The sequence below is a fragment of the Melanotaenia boesemani genome, chromosome 8 (assembly GCF_017639745.1).
Source record: "Melanotaenia boesemani isolate fMelBoe1 chromosome 8, fMelBoe1.pri, whole genome shotgun sequence".
NCBI classification, from domain to species: Eukaryota; Metazoa; Chordata; class Actinopteri; order Atheriniformes; family Melanotaeniidae; genus Melanotaenia; species Melanotaenia boesemani.
In genome coordinates, this window is record NC_055689.1 from 9495789 (window position 1) to 9515689 (window position 19901).

The following is a 19901-nucleotide window of genomic DNA, read 5'->3' on the forward strand; positions in this document are numbered from 1 at the left end:
GAATCAGCCCCTCTGCTAAGAATCTTAGTTAATTTGCTCGGGAACTCTGTGGGGAGGTGTGAATGTGCAAACGAACTCAACAAACATAGGTCTTGGTTCGTTTCAAATGAATCAAATAAAGTGGACTACAATGCAAAGGGGATGGCAGGTACAACGCACAGCATCATAGGTCACTTGTCCTGTCCAGCATCATAGCAAGCAAAATGATTATCTGGTTGCTGTATCGTGCTGAACAAATTTGCTCTACCAAGGGGAGGCCTATGGGTAAGGCTCCTCTTGATAATGTGATTTATTTATTTATTTATTTACGTTAAATCACGGAATCTATGTAATCTTGCTGGACCTGACCTGAGGGGACAGAAAAAGATGGAAAATAGCAAAAAGAGCAAAAGGGAAAGAAGAAAGGAGACAAAAAGATCACAGACAGAAGGAAACAACCCTTCAATCCACACCATCACCAGACAACAAACTGTACATGAACACACCAGAAAATTTCCTACAACTTTTACAAAAGCAGAAACACACACACAGAAAAAACAGGGCTGCTAGTCATTAAGAGTTTTTAAATAATAACCAAATCAAAAAGACTTAACAGCGACCAGATACTAACTCTCAGGAAAAAAAAAAAAAAAAAATTATCGCTTAGTATTAAAACCGACTGGACAAACTCAGTGACTGTGTCAGCATGCAGAGCATGAGAAACAAGGAGTGATCAGTGATGAAGAGTGGTGAGTGAGATCATGCAAATGCGACAACGCCTCCACGGAGGCCAGAGGCAGACCAGGGCCAGAGGCCCGGGCCCTCATCAGCAGACTCGGAGCACCAACCCAAGCCACCCCACCACGAAGACGACTCCAGCCCCACCCAAAGGGCGGCAGAGGAGAACCCCAGCAAGAGCCCCCCCACGGTCCCAGGGCACAGGTCCCAGTGGGCCAAGATCAGCAGCTGCCGGCCCCGCCAGGGACCGGCCACCCAGGGCAGCCCAAGCAAAGGGCCCAGGGCCCCACCCCCCAAAGGCAGAGGGCCCACAACATGCCTAGGAGGACCAGGCCCCCCCAGACAGCCACCCGGCGTAGGCCAGCACACACCCCGATGTCCCAGCCGCACACCCCGGGAACCAGGGTGCTATCGACCCCCTCCCCCCACTCCCCACCTACTCCAATCTGCACCCCATATAACCCCACACTCACACCCTCCCCCGCGCCGCACCCACAAGCACTCACCACCACACAATCACGCCACACACAACCCACCCACCATGCCCTGCGGGGGAAACCCCAGGCGGACCAGAGGACAGCGAGCCCCAAGCACCCCCCCCCCCCGACCCAACACCCACAGCTGAGAGACGAGTCGCCACGGGGGTGCATCCAAGGAGACCACTGAATGGTCTCCTCGGTTCCACCTCGCATGGCTCCACGCCTCCCAACTCCCTACGTGTGTGTGTTTGTGTGTGAGATAGAGAGAGCGGGAAGTAAGAGGGGTCCGGGGATGTACGTCCAGAGGGAAGCCACCCAGGCCCCCCCACACAAGTGCACTTAACCCGCCCCAACCACACACAGAAACACATGCACACACTTATTTCCTTGCACACTCCCGCTCATCCTAACTCAAATATGCCCTCTCAGCCCCACCCACACAATATAAACACTCACACAGCATCCAACCCTCCCACTCTCACTCCCCAGACACACCCCCACTCATCCTAACACATGCATACGCATGCACACAAACATACCCCCTCATCCACACAAACATCATCCAAAGTATAGAGACACACACACAACATACAAGCATCCCTGTCTCATACCCCAGCACCTCCCCCTATAATCCCTCGAATCCCACTCAGCCCTCCTTCAAACCCCTACACCCCCCCTGCCCCCGGGCCATACCCTGGGTCCCAGGGAGTCAACCGGACACTAAGTGCATGTACCAACCCACACCGCGGCAGCACATCCGGGCAGGCCAGCCCACCCCGGAATAGCCCGGACGCCCGGCCCAGGACTGATGCCCACCAACCTAGGCACCACCAGTGGCCTTACCCCCCGCCACAAGGCGACTTCAACCGCTGGCCCCCACAGCCCCCGACGGGGCCAGACCTAGAGCCGCCCCCATTGTAGAGCAGCCCGGTCCCGCACCACGGGCAACTACAAAGAACCCGCAACCACCAGTCACTCCCGGCCATTTCCCAAACCCCCATAGCAACGAGGTCACAGTCCTCCACCTACACTAAGTGATGGAACTAAGCACAGGGGACCAGAGGGAATGAGATTTAGCTAAATAGTTCTTTGAGGAGGCAGACTTTGTCTCACTACTGATGTGGTCAACTAAGAGATTCCTAAACTGCTGAATACACAGATTATTTTTGTTTTTCCAGTTCACAAGGATAGTTTTCTTTGCGATGCATAATGCTGTGCGTATCATGTGTGCAGAGTTAATTGCCATATTAATGTCACCCAAGTCACCTAGTAGACATAGGGCGGGGATTGTAGGAATATTACATTTAAACCATGTTGACATGTCCACACATACCTGAAACCAGAACCTACGGACAGGTGTGCAGGACCACAAGGCATGGAGATAGTTGTCAGGTGTGTTTTCATTGCAGTGTGTGCAGATGTGACAGACCCATCCTGAACATCCTTTGTCCTGTATAATGAGTTCTATGCAGAATTTTGAATTGTATTAGTTGCATATTTGAATTCTTAGTCATTTTAAAGGTGTTTAAACATATTTGTGACCATTTATCTTTATTAAAGTTACTGGATAAGTCACCCTCCCATTTTGAAGTTGGAAGACAGATTGAGTCTTCTAGTTTGGATAATAGTCTATATATTTTTGATAATAGCTTTGGGGCATTGAGATTCATGAATTCTGCCACCCTAATAGGTAGCTGTAAGTTTAATTGATTAATGGTATTTTTTTTTACATATAATAGATTTAAGCTGGTGATATTCTAAAAATTTTTTGCTACTGATTCCATATTGTAAAGTGAGAATATTAAATCACAAGAAGTTTCCATTTTCTATTATAACAACAGTTTGTACCTGGTTACATGTTCTAACTGTTTTATTCCTTTATTTTTCCATTGAGTGAAATTGATAATTTTGTTTTGCAGGATGTCAGGGTTGTTCCAGAGGGATGTAAACTTACATGGAAAAAGTGAGGATTTGGTTATTTTTAGAAAATCCCACCAAGCCACTAAAGAGGAACTGATATTGATGCTTTTAAAACACTTATGTGTTTTGATGGTTAAGCTGATGAATGGCAGGTTAGAGATAAACAGATCCTCACACAATGCTTGCTCTACATCTAACCATGATTCATCCAGATTGCTAGGTTTAAGCCATTTGGAGATATACTGCAGCTTGTTAGCTAAGAAAAAGTGATTAAAGTTGGGTAGCTCCAATCCGCCTCTATCTTTAGTCTGTTGTAAAGTTTTTAGACTGATACGTGATGGCTTATTTTTCCATAAAAATTTAGATATATGTGAGTCCAGTGACTTAAACCAGCTGGAGGATGGTTTAGTGGGTATCACTGAAAACAGGTAGTTTACTTTAGATAGAACCATCATTTTAACTGTGGCAACCCTCCCCATGAGTGATATGGGTAAGCGCCTCCACCGTGAGAGATCATCCTCTATTGCTTTAAGTAGCTGGACATAATTTAGCTTTATTAGTTCTGATAACCTGGGGGAAATGTTTATGCCTAGATATCTAATGTTTCCAGACTGTATTGTAGTATTGGGTGTGTTTTGTAGGTCACAGTTGATGGGCATAATAATAGTCTTAGACCAGTTAATAGAGTAGTCAGATATTGATGAGAATGTGTTAATAAGTGTGATTGTCTGGGGGAGAGATGTAGGTGAGTTCTGGAGGAAAAGTAATACGTCATCAGCATAAAAACTTATCTTGTGTTCTATATTTTTGGCATGGATTCCTTTAATCTCTTTATTTTGTCTTATGGCAGCAGCTAGGGGTTCAATAAAAATAGCAAAGAGTGATGGAGAAAGCGGGCAGCCCTGTCTGGTGCCTCTCTGCAAACAGAAGCTTGGAGAAGTTTGGTCATTGGTCTTCACACATGCATTTGGGTTGTTATATAATATTTTTATCCAATCTATGAAAGATGATCCAAACCCAAATTTGTTTAACGTTGCAAATAAAAATTTCCAGTTTACTCGGTCAAATGCTTTTTCTGCGTCTAAAGAAATGACTGTGGATTCCAGATTATGTAGAGTAGAATATTCTATGATGTTAATTAATCTACGCATGTTAGTAGAGGAATGTCTACCTTTAATAAAGCCTGTTTGGTCAGGATGTATTATTAGAGGGGTTATTTTTTCTATTCTTCTGGCCAAAGCTTTGGTAATTATTTTGAGATCTACATTTATTAATGAAATTGGACGGTAACTGGATGGAAGTGTCGGGTCTTTACCTGGTTTTAATAGTAGAGTAATATTGGCTAGGTTCATATTTTAAGGTATTTTTTGTTTTCCCCTTATTTCTAATATCATATTGTAGAAAGTGGGTGCCAGCGTTGTCCAGAATTCTTTGTAGAATTCTGCTGGGTAACCATCTGGACCTGGATCTTTATTGTTGGGCATATGCTGGAAAGCTTCTTGGAGTTCGCTGACTGAAAGGGGGGAATCCAAGACCATTTTATTTTCATGTTTTAATTTTGGAAGATGGATGTTACTAAGAAATTTATCAATATTGTCATCTGTTGTAGTTAGTTGTGATGTATATAGTGTTTTATAGAATTCTTTGAAAGTGTTATTTATCTTGTCAGGGTCATGGCTGATGTTTCCTTCTGGATCTCTGACAGAGGAGATGGTTGTTTTCTCCTTGTTTGTTTTTAACTGATTAGCCAGGAACCTTCCAGATTTGTTGCCATGCTCAAAATTCGAAGACTTTGCACCAAGAATTGCGTCTTTTTATCTATTATTTCATTAAGTTCAAGTTTAGCTTTCCTTATAGCATTTAGTAGGTGTTCTTCTGGGGAGACATGGTAAGCGTCCTCTAAGGATTTAATTCTGAGTTCTAACTCTGAAATTCTCGAAGTTTCCTTCTTTTTCTTATGAGAAGAAAAGGAAATTATTTTCCCTCTCATTACTGCTTTTCCTGCTTCCCAAAGAACACACGCTGAAGTTTCTGGCAAGTCGTTATTTTCTAGATATAAGGACCATTCTCTTTTGAAGTAGCTGATAAACTCAGGATCTTTAAGTAATGACATATTAAATCTCCAGTTTCTAGTTGCTTGTCTATTGCTCTTACTTCTCAGAGTAAATGCTATTGGTGCGTGATCACTAATGCTAATAGGATCGATTCTGATTTCTGACATGTCATTCATCAGCGAGCTGCTAGTTAAGAAATAATCTAATCTAGAATAGGAATGGTGAACTGAAGAGAAGAAGGTGTATTCTCTTAGTGTGGGATGGTGAGAGCGCCAAGCATCACAGAGACCAAAGTCCTTCATGTACTGTTTTACAGTTTCTGAGGATTTCCAGACTCGATGAGCTCCTGTAGTACTATGTATGTCCAGTATAATGTTAAAATCACCTCCTATAATTAGTGTGTTACCTGAGTGACCATAGAGTGAGGCGAAGAGGGAGTGAAAGAAGGAGGGATCATCAACATTTGGACCATATATATTTGCGATACATAACCCAGGTAGCAGACAAGTCTGGGCCAGATCTGGTATCGCGCCGGCACTTCTGGCCAACTGCTGGCATGGCAAGTGGTATGTCAACTGGATCTGGGCCAGGTCTGGCAATGATGGCTCTGTTTATACCATGGCATGCCATATGTGGCCCAAATATGATTTGGTATATGTGGCCCAGATCTGTCCATGCCATATGCGGGCCAGTTGTCGTTAAGCTCATGTTGCCCGTATCAGTCTCTTAACATGTGTTAAACACAAACAAATAGTTAAGTCTTACTTTTAAAATGTATTTCTATGTGTCTCACTCACCACCACCCCACTTCTAATTCAATTTTATTTTTTAGTATATAGCAAGTGCATTCAAACTCATAAACACACCACATCACATGCTCCAATACTTAGTATTAATACCGACAGAAAACTTGTTTTTCCCCTTAGAATAGAATGGATTAAAACAGAGGGTCCTTATCTTACCCATTATTAAATTACACAACAACTTTGCGTTTGTTTGTTGAGAAATTAAATCTATCACTATTTTGCAGACTGCCTGCTAATGCCTCCCTGACAATAAACTAATAAAACAACAGAATGACCATTCACCCAGGTAGCAAAATTGGTCTGGCCCGGTTCTGGCCCACACAATACACTTAAACCTGGCCCACATACCGCAAAGAATGACGGCCCTTTGCTGGCCCAGATCTGATTTGCCAAAGGTGGCCCACACATGGGCCAGCCTGAGGCCAGATGCAGACACAGTGGTGGCCCAGTACTGGCCCAGAACAGTTTCCACACTGGCATCGGATGTCAGCCTAATGGTGGCCCTGTACTGGCCCAGAACAGTTTCCATACTGGCACCAGATGTCAGCCTAATGAATACCTTAATAAAACTGTGCAACATTCAGCCTAGATTAAAAATACTTCAACAACGGTGATACAATTATACAAATAACATTTATTTTGATTTGAATAACTTGTTCAAAATAACAATATATAATAAATAACAATATAAAAATCAAATAATAAAATAAACAAATAAAACAAACCAACCAACCATTATTACCCATCTCTCAACACGTGACCTATTTCCTATGCTCTGATTGGGTCAAGATACTTCCTATTGTTAAACGCGCGTTTGTCAACCGCCAATACAGAAGAAGAAGAAGACGACAACAAAGAAGAAGAAGAAGCGCGAATAGAACCGGATGTGTTGCATTGGGCCGAGAGAGACAAACAAAGTCAAGGTGAGTTTACGGTTTTATTTATTTAATGTGTACAGTATATTTATGGTTAAAAAACATACTTCGTATTTTAAAGTGCATTCCATTTGAACGGGGAGGCGGGAATTTCCCACTTTGCTAGGGACGTCACCCACTCAGGGTAACGTATTTGGTGGAAGCTTAAGTGGGTGAGCGTGCTATTGCTCTTTCGTATTTTGGGTTGTCCATGGGTTATAGTTAGTGTCTATACTGGAGGCTACGTAGCTATTGTAAGTTTGTTTGTGTTTTTCCCCCCGCATCGTCATAAATATATACATGTGGATGTCCGCTCTGACGCTGTTGTCCGGAACAATGCGTTGAAGCGGCCGCAATCAGAATCAGAATCAGAATCAGATTTATTGCCAAGTAACTTCCATTCCAAGGAATTTGTTGTGATTTGACGGTGCCTACATATAAATAAATAAATATGAACCATAAAGATATGAACAAGCCAACTGAACATATAACATTAAGACTGAAAAACTATATAAGAGTAGAAATAAAAGTTATGTACATTAAAATAAGATAAAGTAAAGTAGTGTATTTACATGAAAAGTGCAGTCTGTAGTATAAAAATGTACAAGTTGAAGTGACCAATGGAGGGGGAGTGTGTTAATATAACTCCTGTGTGCTTGGATGTGCGTTAAGATAACGAACATCCAGATGTCGCTAATATAGCGAATTGCGTTGTGTCAGTTAGTCAGGTAAGTGTTTAGGTGAGTTCCAAAGCCTGATGGCAGAGGGGAAGAAACTGTTTTTGTGGCGGGAGGTTCTGGTTCTGATAGACCGCAGCCTCCGGCCAGAGGGGAGAGGGTCAAACAGATGGTGTCCAGGGTGGGAGGGGTCAGCTGCTATCCTCCCTGCTCTCCTCAGGGTTCTGGAGGAGTAGAGTTCTGGGAGAGAAGGAAGGCTGCAGCCAATCACCTTTTCTGCAGAATGTATGATACGCTGCAGTCTGCACCTGTCCTTGGCAGAGGAAGCAGCGTACCAGACGGTGATAGAGGAGGTGAGGATGGACTCCATGATGGCAGTGTAGAAGTGGACCAGCATTGTCCGTGGTAGATTGAACTTCTTCAGCTGCCTCAGGAAGTACATCCTCTGCTGAGCCTTCTTGATGAGGGAGCTGATGTTCAGCTCCCATCTGAGGTCCTGGGAGATGATGGTGCCCAGGAAGCGGAAGGACTCCACAGTGTCCACTGGGGAGCCACACAGGATGACAGGGGAGGGGGGGGCTGTGCTCTTCCTGAAGTCCATAATCATCTCTACTGTTTTGGAAGCATTGAGCTCCAGGCTGTTCTTGCTGCACCAAGCCATCAGACGGTCAATCTCCCATCTATAAGCGGACTCATCCCCACCAGAGATGAGTCCAATGAGGGTGGTGTCGTCTGCAAACTTCAGGAGCTTGACAGACTGGTGACTGGAGGTGCAACTGTTCGTGTACAGAGAGAAGAGCAGGGGAGAAAGAACACAGCCTTGCGGGGAGCCGGTGCTGATCGTCCTGGAGTCCGAAGTGTGGCTTCCCAGTCTCACGCGCTGCTTCCTGTCCGACAGGAAGTCAGTGATCCACCTGCAAGTGGTGTCGGGCACGTTGAGTTGTGAAAGCTTGTCCTGCAGACGAGCCGGGATGATTGTGTTAAATGCGGAGCTGAAATCCACAAACAGGATCCTGACGTAGGATCCTGCAGAGTCCAGGTGCTGGAGGATGAAGTGAGTGGCCAGATTTACAGCATCGTCTACAGACCTGTTGGCTCTGTAGGCAAACTGTAGGGGGTCCAGGAGTGAGTCCGTGATGGGTTTGAGGTGGGACAGAACCAGGCGCTCAAAGGATTTCATGACCACAGAGGTCAGGGCGACGGGTCTGTAGTCATTCAGTCCTGTGGGTCCCGGTTTCTTGGGGACTGGGATGATAGTGGATGCCTTGAAACATGCTGGTACATGGCATGTCTCCAGTGAGATGTTGAAGATGTCCGTGAACAGAGGAGACAGCTGGTCTGCACAGTGCTTCAGGCAGGCTGGAGACACGGAGTCTGGCCCAGCAGCTTTGCGGGGGTTCTGTCTCTTGAAGAGCCTATTTACATCTCTTTCAAGGACAGAGAGAGGTGACGGTGGGGGGGACGTGGGGAGGGGGAGGGGGCACTGTAATGGTGAGAGGTGTACAGCCTCTATTGTGGTGGTGGGGGAGGGGCTGGTAGGCTGGAGCCGGTGTGAGGTGTGGTGGGGGGAGGCGTGAGAGCTGTCCAGGTGGTCTTCAAAGCGGCAGTAGAAGTCGTTGAGGTTGTTGGCAAGACGTCGATCGTTAGCAGCGGGGGGAGCTCTTGGCTTGTAGTTGGTGATCTGCCTGAGCCCCCTCCAGACAGAAGCAGAGTCGTTAGAGGAGAACTGATGTTGGAGTTTCTTTGAGTACAGCTGTTTAGCATCCCTCACCGCCCTGTTGAACCTGTACTTGGCCTCTATGTACTCTGCTCTGTTGCCACTTTTGAAAGCCCTTTCCTTTTCAGACCTCAACTGTCTCAGTCTGGGTGTGAACCAGGGCTTGTCATTGTTATAAGTCACCCAGGTGCGTGTTGGTACACAGCAGTCCTCACAGAAGCTGATGTATGAGGTTACAGCTTCTGTGTACTCATCCAGACTGGTGGAAGCAGCCCTGAAGACATCCCAGTCAGTGCAGTCCAGACACGCCTTTAAGTCTTCTGCAGCTTCACTAGACCACGTCTTTGATGTCTTCACCACAGGTTTAGAAAGTTTTAGTTTCTGTCTGTAGGCAGGAATCAGGTGGACCATGTAGTGGTCGGAGTGTCCCAGTGCAGCGCGGCTGACGGCGTGATATGCGTTACTGACGGTAGTGTAACAGTGATCGAGAATGTTCCCCTCCTTGGTAGCACATTTAATAAACTGTTTGTATTTAGGCAATTCGTGACTGAGTTTGCCTTTGTTAAAGTCCCCGAGGACAATAACCAAAGAGTCCGGGTTGGTCCGCTCCACTTCCAGTATCTGGTCGGCGAGTGCGCGCTGTGCGTCCTGCACGTTGCACTCCGGCGGGATGTAAACACCGACCAGAATGAAGGAAGCGAACTCACGTGGGGAGTAGAATGGTTTGCAGTTGATAATAAAAGTTTCCAGGAGGGGAGAACAGTGCCGTTGTATCACTGTCACGTCGTTGCACCAGCCAGCATTGGTGTAGAAACAAATACCTCCACCCTTTGTTTTGCCAGAGAGCCGCTATCACGGTCCGCTCGGTGAAGCTGGAATCCATCCAGCTGTAGCGCGGAGTCCGGGATGTTCCCACACAGCCATGACTCGGTGAAGCACAAAACAGAGGATGAACGAAAGTCCTTGTTTCTCCTCAGCAGAAGATGAAGCTCGTCCATTTTATTGCCCAGTGAGCGCACATTAGAGAGAAATATTCCAGGTAGCGGCGTGCGTCTTCCTCGCTGGCGAAGGCGCACGAGCGCGCCGGCTCGTTTCCCCCTGCGTCGGCGTGAAGTTAAGGTGAGGGCACCTTTGACTAAAAAGTCCACTAAAACTGCTGTAGGAGCCAGAAACTCGGGAAACAAACCCCGTGGAGTTCTTTCCCGAATGCTCAGGAGGTCTTCTCTAGTGAAAGAGAGCCGCGAACCGAAACAAAAAACGGTGTTTACAAACAAAACAAGACAAAACAGAGCGCACCAACAAATCGAGGCAGCCATCCGCGGCGCCATCTTGTAGCTTGGGCCGGGGTAAGCCGCGTCTATTACTGCATTAGTCAGCAGAGGCAGTCTATCAACGATTAAAATCACAGTTACTTGCTTAACGTTCAACCGATTTTCAGTCGGTTTGGTTTATTGGAAATGTCACACGCATTTATATAATATAACAGATTATTTTCATTATTTTTTTTTATTTTGAGGTTGCCTCATTTTTTCCCCTTTACTCATTTTGTAGGGCTGTGCAGGCCAGTGTAAAGACAAAGAACGTGTAAGGTACAGTACAATCACTTATCATGATTGCAAGTCATTAAAATGGGTACAGACATCTGTAATCTATTGCAGTGGTTCCCAAATTGGGGTCAGTGATACAGTATTGGGTTTGCCATGTCACTGCAGCTCAGTGCCTAGTGCACCAAAGATGCTTCATGTGTTTGGCCCAGATCCCAGAGGGAATGATTCTGAGGATGAAGCTGTCTTACCAACAAGAAAACAGTAAACTATTATTATTATTTTTAATTTAATAAGCTGTTTAAATTTGAGGAATGTCTGGAAAGCTTTGCTCTTTTCTTTTTTGTATACAAGATGGACTGTTTAATGCAGATGTACTCAGTTACACTTTAACCCCAAATGTGCAAAGGTGCCGCAAATTATCTTTTCTTGTGGGGGTGTGCTCAGCGTTGTGTGCGTTGACGTGTCTGTGTGTGTCTGGGCGCATCAGGGCAAACACTCAGGGATACAGAGAGCAGAGGAGAATTGCGCGCTCTCTCCAATATAAAGGTGGGGGGGACACTGACATTTAGCCAGGCATCTCATGGGCCATGAAACAATCACTGGTCTACCTCTTGAATAGGTCTAATGCATCAGAAATATTTATTTCTAATTCCTGAAGAACCTATTCCAATTAGATAAACACCAACAAAGGAAGGGCATCCTTGTAATCCAAACACCCCCTAAAAAGTAAATAAAATCTAATGCTGATCATGCTACTCTTGCAGAGTGCACCATACTGGAGCTGGACCAGAGAGGCCAAGCGTCCCGTAGCCTGCACCAGGGAAGGATTTCATCGACTGACCTGCACCAGAGAAAGACTGTTTCCTCTGAGCCACATCAGTTGATAAGAAGACCACAAACCAGTCTTCATATATGTGAGTATTATATTTTATTCGTAGGCTGTGCTCTGCTGTTGACTTGAACACATTTTTATGAGACCTGTTGTTTATTTACTTATCCACAATTCTTTTTTCTTCCTAGCACACCTAGGCCTACCACATCCAAGGCTGAACCAAATCTGCTACCATTAGCTGATCGCCAGTCTGTCCAAAACATGGAGGAGCGGCTCAGAAATAGTGCTGACCTCAAAAACCATCTGGTAAGAATGTCATGTCAAACTATCCTTGTGAACTGGAAAACCAAAAATAATTTGTGTATTCAGCCTTATACCAATAAGCCTTCCCTTGGCAAAGCAAATTTGTTTGGCACAACAAAGCAGCCAGACTATCATTCTGCTGCCAAGATGCTGGACAGGACAGGTTAAAATAAAAGAATGTCATGTCAGTTAACCTTCTGGAGAAAAGTTATACAATGACAAACCATGTTCTTGATTAAATAGGCTTTAAATAACATTGCTGGGACATACAGTATAAAATTGAGAAACTATTTAGTATATGGGGGGAAAAGGGAATCATAATTACACGGATAAATTTAACAGTTTCACGGCACCACAGGCACACTATTATCAAAGTAGTTGAAACCATAGGAAGACTGACTTCACTCTGCATCCTCATCCTTTATTTTACTTTACAAATTATTACTGTTGTGATTTCATTGCATAAATTATGCTGGTCAGACTATCAGACCAGTTCAGATTTGCTGCTGATATTTTCAAACATGTTTAAAAGAGTTAGGGCATATTGTACTGCTGATAAACTAACAAAGAAATATCAATTCACAGAGAACTGCACTGGCTCTTAAAGGAGGGGGAGACGTTAAAGAGTGTAAAGAGTGTCATGTGCAACCTTAACACTCTCTCGCCAAGAATGTCAACATGCGCGGTATAAATGGCAAGATTGGCTTCCAGCACCTGCAAATAAAGGATGTTGTAATTGGTAAGTTTGTTTTAACTAACACTGACTCCCTTAGAGACCATGCATTTTTTATTTATTTGTTATGGCTAGATTTAAACTGTAGGTCTGGATGCACAGCTCTGAATTTTTTCTCTCTTCTTTTTTTAGAAGTCCACGGTGGGAATGATGGACTGCACGGACAGTGCTGCTTCATTTGGACTTTTGTGCCCTTTGTTAATTTTTTACTAAGACTTTAACCTCCCTGATTTTATTTGTTATCCTTAAGCTCACATTCTTTTAATGTATTTCAATTATTGATCTTATAATTTTATTGGGTTGAAAGCCCATCCCCACTTAATGTTGTTTCCCTCTGTTGTTCGCTCTCCACCAGTGTAACATATTATTTGATTTTTATATTGTTATTTATTATATATTGTTATTTTAAACAAGTTATTCAAATCAAAATAAATGTTATTTGTATAATTGTATCACCGTTGTTGTAGTATTTTTAATCTAGGCTAAATATTGCACAGTTTGATTAAGGTATTCATTAGGCTGACACCTGGTGCCAGTGTGGAAACTGTTCTGGGCCAGTACAGGGCCACCATTAGGCTGACATCCGATGCCAGTGTGGAAACTGTTCTGGGCCAGTACAGGGCCACCATTAGGCTGACATCCGGTGCCAGTGTGGAAACTGTTCTGGGCCAGTACAGGGCCACCATTAGGCTGACATCCGGTGCCAGTGTGGAAACTGTTCTGGGCCAGTACAGGGCCACCATTAGGCTGACATCCGGTGCCAGTGTGGAAACTGTTCTGGGCCAGTACAGGGCCACCATTAGGCTGACATCCGGTGCCAGTGTGGAAACTGTTCTGGGCCAGTACTGGGCCACCACTGTGTCTGCATCTGGCCTCAGGCTGGCCCATGTGTGGGCCACCTTTGGCAAACCAGATCTGGGCCAGCAAAGGGCCATCATTCTTTGGGGTATGTGGGCCAGGTTTAAGTGTATTGTGTGGGCCAGAACCGGGCCAGACCAATTTTGCTACCTGGGAACTTAACATTTTTAATAGATAATGTAGCTATTATAAATCTGCCTTCTGGATCTATGATTGTATTATCTATGTCAAAATTTAACCTTCTATTAATAAGAATTGCTACTCCTCTCTGCCTAGAATTATAATAAGCTGAATACACGTGTGGAAACTGGGTTGTTGAGTGAAGATCTATTGTTGAATTTGATAAATGAGTCTCTTGGAGTAATATTATATCTGCTTTCCTTTCTTGCAAACGTTTAAACATTTTGAACCTCTTTTCCCTTGTGCCAGCTCCACGCACATTCCAAGTGACAAATGTGAGTTCGTTCATGAACAAACCACAGAAATGAGGGCTATATGCATATTACTGAAGCGTGTGTGCGTGCATCCCACTGCTTCTCCACATGCATGTGTATCTGCCAGCTGGTTGTGACAGGGATGTATGTGCGCTTGTGCTGTTCTGTGTGCGTTCCTGTGAATCATGAAAAGTGCTGATGTGTATATAATATAATGGCAAGTGTTACCGTCAACCGTTAAAGGGTCGGAGAGAAGAATTGTAAAGAGTGAAAGAGCGACAGTGCCAAAGGAAAAAAGTAATTTAAAAACGCATCTGTGCTGAGAGCAGTGTAGTGGAGACGGGCAGTGGATTTACTGTTAACTAAATTATCTTTTATGGCAGTTTTATGGATATAACATGATCTAGTGAGAAAACAGGATAATTAAAGCACATACCAAGTCAGTAGAGCCACGGAGTGATGTCCGGGTCGCTGTACAGCTGTCCATTAATAAATAATTTATCCACCGCGATGATAGCGCGAGCGCCTTCAGCCATAGGTTTCCTCCTGATGGGAAACAGGACTCTTCGTCGGTCCAGAATCTCTCTCGGATATTGGTCGTTTACTCCAAAGTTCGTTCCCTTCAGTTCGCGGCCCTGGTTCTTCACCTGCTCCTTCTGTTTGAAGCTGACGAACTTCGCTACAATAGGTCTTGGTCTGCTGGACCCGGGTTTCCTCCCGCCGAGCCGATGGACTCTGTGAAAGGAGATGTTTTTCACCGTTTCCTCTGGGAGCTTCAGGTGGGTTTTGATGAAGTTTTTTACCGTGGTCTCGGGGTCCTCCTCCGTCTGCTCTGGAATCCCTGCAAATACCAGGTTCTCTCTCATGCTCCGCGCCTGCAGATCGATCACCGTTTCCTTCATCTTATTTTCCTCTGAGAGACGGGTCAAGCCCTCGGTGAGGGATTTTACCGACTCTCTGAGACCAGCGTTTTCTACAGCCAGAGTTTCCACCTGCTTCTGGCTGAATTCTAGTGATTCATGTAGCGCCTGGAACTCCTTGTGGAGAATTTCTACCAGGCTCAAACGCGCATCAAAACTACTGAGTTTCTTATCTATAGAGATCAGAACATCTGTTGAGTGGAACGACCGGTGGTGAAATAGCTCCAGGTGAATCCTCATTTCGCTGTCTCTTGGACTTGGATGAGGTGGAGGGGGTGGACGTGTTGTTTGGTTTCCCCATGACGATTCTGTCGTAACAACGATCTATAAAATCTGTCAGGCTGGCTAAATCCTCCCCGCTGTGCTCCAGATTGTACCTTTTAAAGACACTATTTTCCTACTTTAAAGAATATTTTGATTAGGCTGGCACAAAATACAGTTGAATGAAAGTATAAATGTTTGGGCGCTCCTAGTTTGAATCTGCCGTCTCCCCGGAACTACGTCACCTACAGCATTAGCGTCACTTACCTGCCACCAGCGTCACCTACCTGCAGCACCTCTCTGTGCAAGTCTATTTTTGCAAGCCAAATCAAGTCTTAAGTCTTTGAACTCAAGTTCAAGTCAAGTCACAAGTCTCTTAGTTGTACTGAGTAAACTGCCTTGTGATGCTTGTTGTCTGTTCTGCTTAGAAGACTGCATTATAATCCAGAAAGTTAAAATCCATACTCACCCTTTATCTACCAGCATTCTGTAACAGCACCGATCTGTAGCTTAAACTGACAAACGCTCTGTCCCTCTCCACTGGATGTTTTCTTTGCTTTACTGAATTTGGAAAACCTGCAGATAAACATGGAAATTTATTCAAATTAGTAAATACTCTTAACATAACTTATCACAGAGTTTTTAATGTGAACCAAAATCCATCTGGACCCACAGAGAAATTTAAAATACTAATACTGGTTTTCATTAATGAATGGTATTAATAATTTGACTTAGGTGTATTGTAGCTGGTAAACATAAGATCTGCAAGACTGTGTCCACAGTTGGCGATCCCTGCGCTAGTGCATCAAAAAAAAATCTTAATAGTAACAGGGCTTGAAACAACTATGTATGATGAGTACAGAAAATATTCATTTTAAACTTTTTTAAATTAATTTAAAAATTAATTAATTAGTTTAATTAATTTGTCCTGCATTAACCAATAAATGAGTGAGTTTTCTTCTTCATTGTTTGTCTTGTTCTCTCCTTTAGCAATTCTTTTATGGGCTCAATATTAAGTAATAAAGATTTTGCAGATTTTGCAAAATGAATGTTTGCACATATTTTTAGAGTTTAGATCTGTAAATCAAGCTTGTCACTCTGTAAAAACAATCTGCCTGGAAAATTCAAGTTTGCAAATGTGCAGAAAATGATTTGCATCATTGTAAAAAGATTTGTATTTGTGGCAAAAAAAAAAAATTATTTCCTTTTGTGAAAACCCTGTTCTCAGATGCAAAGCACAAAGCTGCATGCAGGATTTTGAAGTTGCGGTTGCGAATTATGTCAAATCTTAACACTTCCATCTGATCGGATGGTGACAAATCAAACTATCCAATCAGAGATCAGACAGCTTTCCATCCTTCCGCACCACAACTCTTAAAGGTTGGGAAGCATTTTTGTGCTTTGCATCTGTGAACAGGGCAAAAGTACTTTTTTTATGTTGCATTGCCTCGAGTGAAGACGGAAATACATTATTCACAAAGTCTAATTATTAGGTGTGATTGCACCCTAAGTGTTGCTTTCAACATTCACTCTATATAGTTGGAGAACAGCTCTCAGTTGACTTTGGTTAGGTGTTACAGGATGATTTTACAGGAAAAGAAAGAGATTAAGACTGCTTTGAGACAAATAAATGATACAGAAATAGAAACCTCTCTGGTGGAGGAAAAAAACAAAACAAAACAAATATTGACTGTACAATCTTTAGGTTACAGGAAGTCAGCAGTAAAATGTCTGCTTGTACTTCATGGCACATGAACCCCATCATGGAACAGCCACAGGGAAGATAAATCACTAACTTGAATTGTGCTTTTTTATCTTTTTAGTTGACCTCAATATTGTACAGAAATGTGCTCTGCTGTCCTTGTAGGCCTGTGATTAATTGATTGATGTGGTATTTATTTAACAGGTGAGCGGCAGCCAGCCGTCCATTTGCTCTGAGACTGCAAGGAATCTTTACGATGTGTCTGAGGTTTGTCCCTGGGAGATGGAAGAAGCTCAGACTCCCTCTGAGGCAAAGACCCAGAAGCATGTTTCCATTGCTCCTGAAGAAACCACCACGGGCCGTAGAGGCAGCAGCAGCTCAGTAACCTCCAAAGTCAGTCGGTCCCAGAGGCAGAAAATGGGGCAGTCTCCTTCCAACAAGCGTCGTTCCAAAGATAAAGGAGGCGAAAGGGAGGAAGGAAGGGAAATGCGAAAATCTCGGCCACCCAGTTCACCTCTCCCTCTCAAACCAGATGTGTGCCCCTGGGAATTTGATGAGCAGCCTATGCTGGGAGGAGATTCAGATTCCATCTCTCCTGAGAGGGTCAGGAGGAAGAAAAGCGTCACACCCACTGATGGGAAACCTAAAGGGCTCCACTCAGACCACTCCAAGTCCACAGGGAGCCTCCTACAGCCTCCCTCTCTGATGGTGGAAATTTGCCCGTGGGATTACTCCAGCCCACCTTCACCCAAGCAGGAGAAGTCCTGCAACAGTCCAACCACTCACAAGAAGAAACGGAAAGGCTCTTCATCTTCCAACCACAGGTCAGAGAAGGAGAAAGGCCGGGAGAAGAGCAGAGAGAGGCGGAGCTCGTCCAGCAAGCCGCCATCAGAGAGGAGGCGGGTTAGTCAGACGTCAGAGTGCGGCGGATATGTTTCAGAGCGGCGGAGGAGCTCAACAAGAGACGCAGAAGCAACAGAGATCAGGAGGTCGGAGGTCTTCTCGCGGGAGGCAGATCACTCACGCAGCAGCTCAGCTCAGACTAAAAAATCACCAGAGAAGAAGAAAGAGAGCTCAACTCGCTCTGCTTCCAAACCTGCAGTCTTCAGCAGTGCAAAAGTGGTTGATGTCTGCCCTTGGGACTTTCCAGAGCAAAATACAGGGGAGAGGGCGTGATGACTGCTGTGATGATTTCATCTTTTTTGTATTTCACTGAGTGAGAGCACAGAGAACAAAAATGCAAAGATATGGAAGAAAGAAAGAGAGCTTTTATCTGGGTCACCTCAGTAAAAAAGATAGGAAGTAAGAACCATTTATTCTGCCATCCAGACATAACTTACTCGCCAAACAGCAAATCGTTACAGTGAACATAATCTTGAGGTCACTTTCAAAGACTTTTTTATGCACTTTTGCTTGCACATTTGTCAAAGTTATACTGTTTGTAAGTTTTATCACATTTAATACATCATTGAGATTTGTAAAAGATTCATACTTGTGTTAACCAGCAGAGTAGACAATCATTCATCCAAAAGAAGAAAAATAAATGAAACAATCCAGTGAGTTGTGCTATGCTGCCTACTCTACGTCAAGCAGGAAGTCAGTGGAGACTTGCAGCTGTAATCAGAAATATTTAACCCCGTCACCTCAAACGACATCATTGTGATGTGGATTAAAGATAATGACAGTAAATGTCTTACTCAATCCCCAGCTTCAGTACTTTGATGAGCAGTACTTTTATAACTTCTAACAAATCTTTTCAGTAAGTGGCAAGTTTCTTGGCTCAGTCTTCATGTGCAAAAGCCTGTAGTTCAGTTCTTTGCTGAAACCGCCCTCTCTAAAGTTATACATAACTTTCTAACCTTATTACTCTGTGCTTCTGCCTCATTGTGATGGCAGACTGACATTCCTTGGCTGATTCATCAAAGAACTACAAGAAGATGTGGGAAGAAATGACGAAAAGAAAGGGAAAAAGTGGCAGAGCAAGAGTTAAGACAACTTTTAGAGCCTAAAGATAGCTCAGAGAAGAGACAGGATACACGGCAGATGCTGAATTAGCTGTTGTTAGGGGCCCCTCAGTGAGGAAATCTGTAAAACTTCATTAGAGGGACTTTAAATCCTAAAGATTTTCAATTGGGGCTACACGATGGTGTGTGCAAGAAGGTCCACTGGTTCAAGCCTCAGTGGGGGAGGAGTTCAAGCAGTGGCCTTTCTGTATGGAGTTTGCATGATCTCCCCATGTATGCGTCGGTTTTCTCCGAGTACTACGACTTCCTCTCATCGTCCAAAAACATGTATGTTAGGTTAATTGGTCACTCTAAATTCTCAGAGTGAATGCGAGTGTGAGTGGTTGTTTGTCTCTCTGTGTTGGTCTTGTGATGAACCGGCAACTGGTCCAGGGTGTACCCTGCCTCTTGCCTGCTAATTGCTGAGACTTTGCTCCATCTTCCCTGCAACCCTGAATTAGACTGAGCGGTGTAGAAAATAATCAAATGAATAAGATTTTTAATTGGATTTTAATCTGGTGACTGAGAAGGCCACTCCAGCAAGTTCCAAGATCTCTATCTCAGCCAAGCTTTGGTCGACATGGAGATGTGCTTGAGATCACTGTCTTGCTGAAAAGTCTAGGAAACTCCAAGGTTTAGTTTGTCAACAAAAGGCATCAGATTCCTCTTTTAGATGGTCTGGTATATCTGGGAATCCATGGTGCAAGTAACATGATCCAGATTACCAGTTCCTGCTGCAGCAAACAGGCCCTTATTATCAGTGACCTACCTCCATGCTTGATCATGAGGATGGTGTTCTTCTGATTAATAAACCTGGACTTTTCTCTTTCAAACATACCACTGGTCCTTATGTCCACCAGTGTTGGGAGTAACGCATTACAAAGTAACTCGTTACAGTAACAATATTACTTTTTTGGGTAACAAAGTAAAGTAGTGCGTTAAAATATCGGTAACAAAATGACTTTACTGGACTACAGTAACGTGTTTTTCTGCGTTACTTGAGCCGCGTTTGCCTATGTGTAAA

General features: G+C 44.1%; 1 protein-coding gene and 2 long non-coding RNA genes across 3 annotated transcripts in view; 2 read left to right on the forward strand and 1 right to left on the reverse strand.

Moving 5' to 3' along the window:
- The window catches only part of gpr158b (G protein-coupled receptor 158b), a 111842-nt gene extending 92856 nt beyond the window's left edge, over positions 1-18986 (forward strand). The window contains exon 13 of the mRNA XM_041992657.1: positions 17079-18986. Coding sequence (XP_041848591.1) covers positions 17079-18050 — 972 coding nt within the window. The 3' untranslated portion in view covers positions 18051-18986. The remainder of the gene's footprint in view (positions 1-17078) is intronic.
- LOC121644601 lies at positions 7785-19615 on the reverse strand. Its single transcript, XR_006011298.1, has 3 exons — positions 19603-19615; positions 18871-18879; positions 7785-7875 (listed from the first exon to the last, which is right to left on the reverse strand). It is a non-coding gene; the product is annotated as an uncharacterized LOC121644601 (long non-coding RNA).
- On the forward strand, positions 11002-12907 carry LOC121644600. The gene is made up of 5 exons (XR_006011297.1): positions 11002-11092; positions 11596-11745; positions 11852-11969; positions 12552-12705; positions 12832-12907. It is a non-coding gene; the product is annotated as an uncharacterized LOC121644600 (long non-coding RNA).
- Positions 19616-19901: the final 286 nt, after the last annotated feature.